Source organism: Physeter macrocephalus, chromosome 16, assembly GCF_002837175.3.
Source record: "Physeter macrocephalus isolate SW-GA chromosome 16, ASM283717v5, whole genome shotgun sequence".
NCBI lineage: Eukaryota > Metazoa > Chordata > Mammalia > Artiodactyla > Physeteridae > Physeter > Physeter macrocephalus.
Window position 1 is genome coordinate 63,935,117 of NC_041229.1, and position 11,138 is coordinate 63,946,254.

The window sequence follows — 11,138 nt, forward strand, 5'->3', positions numbered from 1 at the left end:
CGCAGGCTCAGTAATTGTGGCTCACGGGCCTAGTTGCTCCGCGGCATGTGGGATCTTCCCAGACCAGGGCTCGAACCCGTGTCCCCTGCATTGGCAGGCAGATTCTCAACCACTGCGTCACCAGGGAAGCCCCTATTCCTATACTTTTAATTCACTTTCTACAAGGCACTTTATTCTTTTCTACTAATTTGCATATGGATATTAAGACAACTAGGCTACAACACTTATTGTCCCATAGATGGTCTAGATTCACTTATGCTAACTGGCTCTCTGGCCCTATGGGTGGTTATCCCCTTTATCCCTCAGCTATGAATCCTTCCAAAGCTAGGGGGCAAAATGGGGCAGAAAAAGATGACTTTCCAAAGTAAATAGAAACTATATGCCTCATTCACAAAATGTTCACAAAAACCTTATAAAAGCCAAATGAAAGGACTGAACCAAATGTTTCTTATTTGGGGAAAATATTTTTTATGGTTAAAGTTTATAAATGCAAAATAACCTACAAGCCTAACACTTTGGTTTTCACAGATAAGTGATGAAATGGGAAGTAGGAAAAGGCAGCAGGTGTGAATTTCTTCAAACAGTCAGTATATAATTAAATTACTTTACAAATAACTGTCCCAAAGAACTGTAGAAAGACAGGTGCATAATAATCATTCTTCAAATTACCCCCAAATTTGAATTTTTCTAATAAATAGGGAGGATTTAATAAATAGAGAAAGCCTGCGCATAGCAACGAAGACCCAACACAGCCATAAATAAATAAATTAAATAAATTTAAAAGATGCAGACGGAGAGAATGGACTTGAGGACACAGGGAGGGGGAAGGGTAAGCTGGGACGAAGTGAGCGAGTGGCACTGACATATATACACTACCAAATGTAAAATAGATAGCTAGTGGGAAGCAGCTGCATAGCACAGGGAGATCAGCTCCATGCTTTGTGACCACCTAGAGTGGTGGGATAGGGAGGGTGAGAAGGAGACACAAGAGGGAGGGGATATGGGGATATCTGTATACAAATAGCTGATTCACTTTGTTATACAGCAGAAACTAACACAACATTGTAAAGCAATTATACTCCAATAAAGATGTTTAAAAAAAAAAAAGTTAATGTCTTTCATTAACAGAGATTTGGAAAATACGTTGGATTAGAATAAAAGATACAAAAATTAGAAATTAACATCCACAAATTGCAAGGCTAATCACCAGTTGCATACGCAGTTTGAAAATATGTAGAAAGAATAGAGCAATTTTCCTGCCTGGTTAAAATACAACATATATTTCTATACAAAACAAAGAAATACATGCTAAGAACTGTAAAAAAAAAAAAAAATTCATATCCTTTCCATGACCAGTTACTCTCATAGGATTTTTTACCAAGAAAACCATTAAATGGAAGAAAAAAATCATGAGCAAATGATTCATAACACACATCTAGAAAAGCAAAAATTAAATACAAATTATATCTTCAAACCTAAGGGAATTTTTTTAAATTTATTACCATAAATGGTGATTATTAATTCAAAATTATTATTTAAATTAAGACAATTAACTAATAAAATAATCCTAAATAAAATGATTATCTTGAATAATACAAAGGAAAGAAAAAGTTTATAAGTGAAATAAGCAGAAAATAGAAAAACTGGTAATAAATATTCAGAAATGACAACTGACTTGAAGAGAAAGGATTAAAGTGAGAATTTTTTCATTCTCATTTTTCAATATTTTATTTAAGGTTATATTGCATTAACAATTTTTAAAAGGAAAAATAGTTATGTATAACTGAGCAGCAGATCTTTTAAAACCTTTTTCTTAAACAAAACTAGAAAACATTTTTCAGTTAAAAGGATACAAAATATATGTAGCAAAATAAGCTACAAGTACTTGTACATAAAAGGTGTCCTTATATTTGGATAAAACTTTTCCTAGAGCCTTGGCATCATCCATATCTCTGGGAACCTTCATATTCACTCTTTCTTCTCTAAAGAAATAAAGTGAAAAAGATTTTAAATAGAAATCTGCCAAGATAATTCATATCAAAGTCAAGTTCAAAACATGAAGTTTTATCCAAAATGATTTGATGCCTTGATCTGTAATATGCTAAGCATAAATTCACAAAATTTAAGTTCAAAGTCTAAAAATTATTTGTTTTGTAATGCTTTAATATAATTTCATGAGATATGTAATCCATTTGAAAATTCAGGATGACCTAAACTAAAGGTTAAAAAGCATTTGCTCAAACACTGGAGTAAATTTTGAATTAAGAAATGAACCACTGATGTTAGCATATTTAAAACATACTGAACATCATTTTGGGTAATCCTCATGATAAACTGAAGTCAATAATCAATTACAACCAAAATTAAGTAAAAATTTCAATGAATTTATAGTTCACATCTTTTCTTGAATATCCCAGCTCAAAGTTCAGATAAAAACTTAAACACTTGTCACTTTCTATTAATTTTACTTTATATTTGGTGCCTTGTTTGGAACTGAATGTTCTGTTTATAAAAGCCCCAAATAATCACCTTTGTGTTCAATGTATATTGTACCCATTTGTTTACATGATAAAATTTAACTAACCTTGCAGAACAATGATAGAATGCTGTTTAAGTCCTATAAAAATAGCAGGTAAACTAAAATGGGTTTTCTCATTTATAAATTTAAAAGCTTAAAAAAGCTCTTTATAGGCGTGTGCATGCATCTCACACATATACACACACAGAAAGAAATAGGCAGAATATAAAAGATTTATAACAGCATATTATTATATAAAAGTGTTATATTTCTTAGAGCAGATTGGGATCCAAAACAACCTTAATCTACATTCTATATTCTTTCCCTCTTTCAGTCAGCTCTTTATTTCCTACGCCTTTGATTAAAAAGAGAAAGGATCTAAAATTCAATTATACTAATATTAACATAACAATATAACATGCTATCCTCCCAAAGGCATTTACATTCACGTAAGAAATCAAAGTATTAAAATAAAAATAAGTTTAACTATAAAATTTCAAGCATAAGAAAGCGTTAATGAAAGAAATTTAGAGGAAACAGGAACTTCCTTATACCCTGAAATCACATTTCAGTTATCCATTACCATACCAAGCTGGCCCTGGCTGAAAGTCTAACTACATTTTAGTAGTCTCTGATGTAATCTATGATTACCCAAGGGTGTTGTTATTGTGGTTGAATAACCCAGCGATATTTTATCCTCATAAAGTATGTTTCAGGTCTATAATCTTTTCCCTAAAATTCAAAAAGCTCTGAAAACCAAAAGTTCTTTGTAATCTGTCAGCAAAAATTGACCCACACTTATATACAGTTTTTCATAGTCTTCTATAATACAGGTTTCACTGTAAAAATATTAATGTATTTGATTATGGGGTGCTGCCCCAGATCCTGCTGGAGATACTACATAATATACAGTATTTATTCCATGTTATCTTTCCAAAATAGAAAAGTTCTAAATTCTGAAATACGTTTCACTCCCAAGGTTTTTGCTATGGAATTGTGGCTGTATACTAGATAGACAAGTCTTTTTACAAAGCGCATTTGACAGTGAAAAGTACCTATTCAAACCATATCATTTCTATAAAACAGGGAAGAGAAAAACAGCTAGGAGACAGAGATGTGGTGTGGAAGTAAATGGATGAATAGAGGCAGACAAACACTGATGACACGGAAAAGTAGGAAGGGAGAAAACAGGGATGGAAGAAGGGATAAAGCAGAGAAAAAGAGCATCAGTATTTCTCAAACTGCAGGTCAATATCTATTATGGACTGCAATATAAATTTACTTGGTCACTACTAACATTAAAAAATAATATGCAATAAATTTATTAATATGGCTATGTTTTTCAACATAGCCATTAGAAAGATGCCTTAATTAGAGGAGCAGAGCTAGGAGAACCTTGCACAGAAAATCAAGAGACATATTTGGAAAGAAGTATTTAAATTACAGTGTCAATATGAACTTGCTACAAGCCATGAGAGCTGACATACAATTATTATGCCAGTTCTGTTCCTTAAATTAGCTGAACTTTCAATGCACGCTCATCTCTATAAATGTCTAGACATTTTCCGTTTCTTTCACTATACTTACTCACTAAGCTGAGGAAAATTTTTATATACCAAAAACATAACAAAAGCTGCAGATAAGAAAATGGACACCAATATAAGAAGCGACATTCTTGCTGACCCAGCTTCTGCACAGGCTTTCTCTGAAAAAAAAAAAAAAAAATTATAATTAAGATAAATATAGAGGAAGACAGTATTCCAAGCAAGTAAATAATTTCCTGAAAGGTTTTCCTCCCAAGAAACTGTTCACACTTTTGCCCCAAACACTGTAACATTAAATTTTAAATACTACCATATTTGACGTTTACTAACTGGCCATAGTTCTTTGCAGGGATATATGCATTTTAGAAGCACAGAAAAACAGAACACCAGAATTTGTAGCACTGATTTGTTGATAAGCCAAAGGGGAAAAAAGGGCATTGTTCTAAATGCTATCACTGACTTTCAATTTTATATATCTATATTGGGAGATAACAGCATAGGCAGAATGGCCTCTTAGGAAAAATGAGGTAATCTGGCAATTACTTCAACCTGTCATGAGATAGAACCCACAGATTAACTAATGCAACTGATGAATGTTACACTTTCTCTTTATACCAAGGGCTTCAGAATATAGTTGAACCTCAAATGTTTTGGGTGGCTCTGTCTGTGACTCCAAGAATGGGAGAATATGTTTGTGTTCTCCAACAAGGTAATCTTAGTGTTATCTTAAAAATCATATGCAAGTGGGCGGAGTCAAGATGGTGGAGTAGGAAAACACTGAGTTTGCATCTCCTCACAACTAGGGCACCTACCAGGTGCTGGTGGGGGACTTTGGACACCTAAGGGGACAGGAGGAAACCCCGAGCGACCAGGTAGGACATGGGGGGGAGCGAGGGGGGAAGAGAAGTGGAGGCAGGAGGGACTGGCACCCCTGAGGGGCGCCTGGGGGAGAGGAAGGGTTCCCACGCCCGTAGGGGCCCACTCACAGGGAGGGGATCAATGGGGATGGGGAGAGACCCTCAGGGGATCAGAGGATTAGAAGGGAATGTGGCCAGCGTTTCCCCCACCCACTCAGGCGCCAGGAAGACTGCTGAGGTCCCAGGGCTGATCCTCCACCCTCCGAGGCCCCCTCCATCTGCGTGGGTCCTGGGGGTGTGGGAGGAAGGGGGAGACGAAAAGTAGAGGCAAGATGGGACCAGTGCCCCGAGGGGTGGCTGGGGGAGGGGAGGGGTTTCCACACTCAGGAGGTGGGCACCGAGGACGGGCACACCGAGGGCACACAGTGATCCCCTACCCACAGGAAGGGGATCAGTGGGGACAGGGAGGGAACCTCGGAGGATCAGAGGGAACTAGGCCAGTACTGCCCCTGCCCACTTGGGTGCCAGCAAGCCTGCTGGGGCCCCAGGCCTGAGCCTCCACTGTGAGGCCCCCTCCAGCTGTGCAGAGCCTAAGCCCCGCCCCCCACCTCCCAGGGCTTTTCCAGTCCTGAGCCTAGGCCCTGCCCCTGCCTAAGTCTGCCCCTCCCTCACAGCCAAGGCCTTTTACTGCTTTTATTCTTTTTTTCTTTTTGCTACTATGGTTGTATCACTGTGTTGTTATTTCATTTTTATTTTATCTAGTATATTTTTTATCTTTCTAACTTTATTTTTTATTCTTTGTTATTGTTCTGCTCCTTTTTTCTTTTTTTTTTTTTTTTTTGGCCACACAACAGGTGGCTTGCGGGATCTTGGTTCACAGGCTGGGGGTTGGGCCTGAGCTCCTGTGGTGGGAGCACCAAGTCCAAACCACTGGCCTAACAGAGAACCTCAGACTCCAGGGAATATTAATCAGAGTGAGGTCCTCATCCCTGCACCAAGAGCCAGCTGTACCCAACTGCCTGCTAACTCCAGTGCTGGAAGCCTCAGGTCAAACAACCAGTAAGACAGGAACACAGCCCCACCCATCAAAAATAATGTGACGGGGCTTCCCTCGTGGCACAGTGGTTGAGAGTCCGCCTGCCGATGCAGGGGACACGCGTTTGTGCCCTGGTCCGGGAAGATCCCACATGCCACAGAGCAGCTGGGCCCGTGAGCCATGGCCACTGGGCCTGCGCGTCCGGAGCCTGTGCTCCGCAACGGGAGAGGCCACAGCAGTGAGAGGCCCGTGTACCGCAAAAAAAAAAATAATAATGAGACGACAAAAAAATATGTTACAGACAAAGGAACAAGGCAAAAACCTACAAGATCAAATAAGTGAAGAGGAAATATGCAACCTACCTGAAAAAGAATTCAGAGTAATGATAGTAAAGATGATCCAAAATCTCGGAAATAGGATGGAGGCACGGATCAAGAAAATACAAGAAATGTTTAACAAAGACCTAGAAGAACTAAAGAATAAACAAGCAGTGAACAACACAGTAACTAAATGAAAAGTACACTAGAAAGAATCAATAGCAGAATAACTGAGGCAGGAGAACAGATAAGTGACCTGGAAGATAGACTGGTGGAAATAATTGCTGAGGAACAGAATAAAGAAAAAAGAATGAAAAGAATTGAGGACAGTCTCAGAGACCTCTGGGACAACATTAAACGCACAAACATTGGCATTACAGGGGTCCCAGAAGACGAAGAAAAAGAGAAAGGGTATGAGAAAATATTTGAAGAGATCATAGTTGAAAACTTCCCTAACATGGGAAAGGAAATAGCCACCCAAGTCCAGGAAATGCAGAGAGTTCCATACAGGATAAACCCTAGGAGAAACACACCAAGACACATATTTATCAAATTAACAAAAATTAAATTCAAAGAAAAAATATTAAAAGCAGCAAGGGAAAAGCAACAAATAACATACAAGGGAATCCCCATAAGGTTATCAGCAGATTTTTCAGCAGAAACTCCGCAGGCCAGAAGGCAGAGGCAAGATATATTTAAAATGTTGAAAGGGAAAAACCTACAACTAAGATTACTGTACCCAGCAAGAATCTCATTCAGATTTAACGGAGAAATCAAAAGCTTCACAGACAAGTAAACATTAAGAGAATTCAGCACCACCAAACCATCTCTACAACATATGCTAAAGGAACTGCTCTAGGCAGAAACACAAGAAAAGAAAAAGACCCACAGAAACAAACCCAAAACAATTACAGAATTGTAACAGGAACATACATATTGATAACTACCTTGAATGTAAATGGATTAAATGCTCCAACCAAAAGACACAGACTAGATGAATGGATACAAAAACAAGGCCCATATATATGCTGTCTACAAGAGACCCACTTCAGACCTAGGGACACATACAGACTGAAAGTGAGGGGATGGAAAAAGATATTCCATGCAAACTGAAATCAAAAGAAAGCTGGAGTAGCAATACTCATATCAGATAAAATAGACTTTAAAATAAAGACTGTTACAAGGGATAAGGAAGGACACTACACAATGATCAAGGGATCAATCCAAGAAGAAGATATAACAATTATAAATATTTATGCACCCAACATAGGAGCACCTTAATACACAAGGCAAATACTAACAGCCATAAAAGGGGAAATCGACAGTAACACAATAATAGTGGGGGACTTTAATTACACCAATGGACTGATCGTCCATACAGAAAATAAATAAGGAAACACAAGCTTTTAATGACACAACAGACCAGATAGATTTAATTGATATTTACAGGATATTCCACCTGAAAGCAGCTGAAAACACTTTCTTCTCAAGTGCACATGGAACATTCTCCAGGATAGATCACATCTTGGGTCACAAATCAAGCCTCGGAAAATTTAAGAAAATTGAAATCGTATCAAACATCTTTTCTGACCACAACGCTATGAGATTAGAAATCAATTACAGGGAAAAAACTGTAAAAAACACAAATACATGGAGTAAACAGTGCACTGCTAAATAACCAAGAGATCACTGAAGAAATGAAAGAGGAAATTTAAAAATACACAGAAACAAATGACAACGAAAACACGACAACCCAAACCTATGGGATGCAGCAAAAGCAGTTCTAAGAGGGAAGTTTAGAGCAATTCAATCTCACCTCAACAAACAAGAAAAATCTCAAACAATCTAACCTCACACCTAAAGCAACTAGAAAAAGAAGAACAAAGAAAACCCAAAGTTAGTAGAAGGAAAGAAATCATAAAAATCAGAGCAGAAATAAATGAAATAGGAACGAAGAAAACATTAGCAATGATGAATAAAACTAAAAGTTAGTTCTTTGAGAAGGTAAAAAAAATTGATAAACCTTTAGCCAGACTTACCAAGAAAAAAGGGAGGGGACTCAAATCAATAAAATTGAAATGAGGGATTTCCCTGGTGGTGCAGTTGTTAAGAATCTGCCTTCCAATGCAGGGTTCGATCCCTGGTCAGGGAACTAAGATCCCACATGCTGCGGGGCAACTAAGCCCACGTGCCACAACTACTGAGCCTGCACACCACAACTAGAGACCCCACGTGCTGCAAGTACAGAGAAGCCCATGTGCCGCAACTAGAGAAGCCCATGCGCCGCACCTAGAGAAGCCCATGCGCCACAACGAAGAGCCCGCAGGCTGCAACAAAAGATCCTGCATGCTGCAACAAAGATACTGTGTGCCACAACTAAGACCTGACACAAATAAATAAATAAATAAATATTGTTTAAAATAAAAATTTAAAAAATTAGAAATGAAAAAGGAGAAATTACAACTGACACCACAGAAATACAAAGGATCATAAGAGACTACTAAAAGCAACTCTATGCCAATAAAATGGATAACCTGGAAGAAACGGACAAATTCTTGGAAAGGTACAACTTTCCAAGACTGAACCAGGAAGAATTAGAAAATATAAACAGACCTATCACAAGTAATGAAATTGAAACCGTAATTGTCCAGGACCACATGACTTCACAGGGGAATTCTATCAAACATTTAGAGAACAGCTAACACCTATCCTTCTCAAACTCTTCCAAAAAATTGCAGAGGAAGGAACACTCCCAATCTCATTCAACAAGGCCACCATCACCCTGGTACCAAAAGCAGGCAAAGATATCACAAAAAAAGAAAAGTACAGGCCAATGTCACTGATGAAAATAGATGCAGAAATGCTCAACAAAATACTAGCAAACAGAATCCAACAACACATTAAAAAGATCATACACCATGATTAAGTGGGATTTATACCAGGGATGCAAGGATTCTTTAATATATGCAAATCAATGTGATACACCATATTAACAAATTAAAGAATAAAAACCATATGATCCTCTCAACAGATGCAGAAAAAACTTTTGACAAAATTCAACACCCATTTATCCAGAAAACTACTAGAACTAATCAATGAATTTGGTAAGGTTGCAGGAAACAAAATTAACACACAGAAATCTCTGGATTTCCTCTAAGATCAGGAACAAGACAAGGATGTCCACTCTCACCACTATTACTCAACATAGTATTGGAAGTCCTAGCTACAGCAATCAGAGGAGAAAAAAGAAATAAAAGGAATACAAATTAGAAAAGAAGAAGTAAAACTGTCACTGTTTGCAGATGACATGGTACTATACATAGAAAATCCTAAAGATGCCACCAGAAAACTACTAGAACTAATCAATGAATTTGGTAAGGTTGCAGGAAACAAAATTAACACACAGAAATCTCTGGCATTCCTATACACTAACAATGAAAGATCAGAATGAGAAATTAAGGAAACAATCCCATTCACCACTGCAACAAAAAGAATAAAATACCTAGGAATAAACCTACCTAAGGAAGCAAAAGACCTGTACTCAGAAAACTATAAAACACTGATGAAAAAAATCAAAGATGACACAAACAGATAGAGAGATATACCATGCTCCTGGATTGTTAGAATCAATACTGTGAAAATGACTATACTACCCAAAGCAGGCTACAGGTTCAAGGTAATCCCTATCAAATTACCAATGGCATTTTTCACTGAATTAGAACAAAAAATTTTACAATTTGTATGGAAACACAAAAGACCCCAAATAGCCAATGCAATCTTGAGAAAGAAAAATGGAGCTGGAAGAATCAGGCTCCTCAACTTCACACTCTACTACAAAGCTACAGTAATCAAGAAAGTATGGTACTGGCACAAAAAACAGAAATATAGATCAATGGAACAGGATAGAAACCCCAGAGATAAACCCATGCACATATGATCACCTTATCTTTTTTTGTTTGTTTTGTTTTGTTTTTTTGTGGTATGTGGGCCTCTCACTGTTGTGGCCTCTCCCATTGAGGAGCACAGGCTCCGGACGCGCAGGCTCAGCAGCCATGGCTCACGGGCCCAGCTGCTCTGCGGCATGTGGGATCCTCCCAGACCAGGGCACGAACCCGTGTCTCCTGCATCGGCAGGCGGACTCTCAACCACTGCCCCACCAAGGAAGCCCTGATCACCTTATCTTTGATAAAGGAGGCAACAACATAAAATGGAGAAAAGGCAGCCTCTTCAATAAGTGGTGCTGGGAAAACTGGACAACTACATGTTAAAAGAATGAAATTAGAACACTACCTAACACCATACACAAAAGTAAACTCAAAATGGATTAAAGACCTAAATGTAGGACTGTAGATTATAAAACTCTTAGAGGAAAACCACTCTTTGACATAAATCACAGCAAGATCTTCTATGACCCACCTCCTAGAGTAGTGAAAATAAAAGCAAAAATAAGCAAGTGGGACCTAAAGTTAAAAGCTTTTGCACAGCAAAGGAAACCATAAGCAAGAAGAAAAGACAACCCTCAGAATAGGAGAAAATATTTGCAAATGAATCAACAAAGGTTTAATCCCAAAATATACAAACAGCTCATGCAGCTCAATATCAAAAAAAAAACAACCTAATACAAAAATGGGCAGAAGACCTAAATAGACATTTCACCAAAGAAGACAGATGGCCAAGAGGCAACATGAAAAGATGCTCAACATCACTAATTATTAGAGAAATGCACATCAAAACTACAATGAGGTTATCGCCTCACACCAGTCAGAATGGCCATCATCAAAAAATCTACAAGCAGGCTTCCCTGGTGGCGCAGTGGTTGCGCGTCCGCCTGCCGATGCAGGGGAACCGGGTTCGCGCCCCGGTCTG

At 38.1% G+C, this 11,138-nt stretch overlaps 1 protein-coding gene across 2 annotated transcripts in view; it reads right to left on the reverse strand.

Moving 5' to 3' along the window:
* The window catches only part of TMEM41B (transmembrane protein 41B), a 29,248-nt gene that overhangs the window by 10,965 nt on the left and 7,145 nt on the right, over positions 1-11,138 (reverse strand). Inside the window, exons 2-3 of one of the 2 annotated variants that reach the window (XM_007120141.4) lie at positions 4,202-4,223; positions 1,854-1,982 (exon numbers count right to left, since the gene is read on the reverse strand). In XM_007120141.4, coding sequence (XP_007120203.1) covers positions 1,854-1,982; positions 4,202-4,223 — 151 coding nt within the window. Of the gene's footprint in view, positions 1-1,853; positions 1,983-4,105; positions 4,224-11,138 lie in introns of both variants that reach the window. The other variant, XM_007120140.4, reaches the window with a different exon arrangement.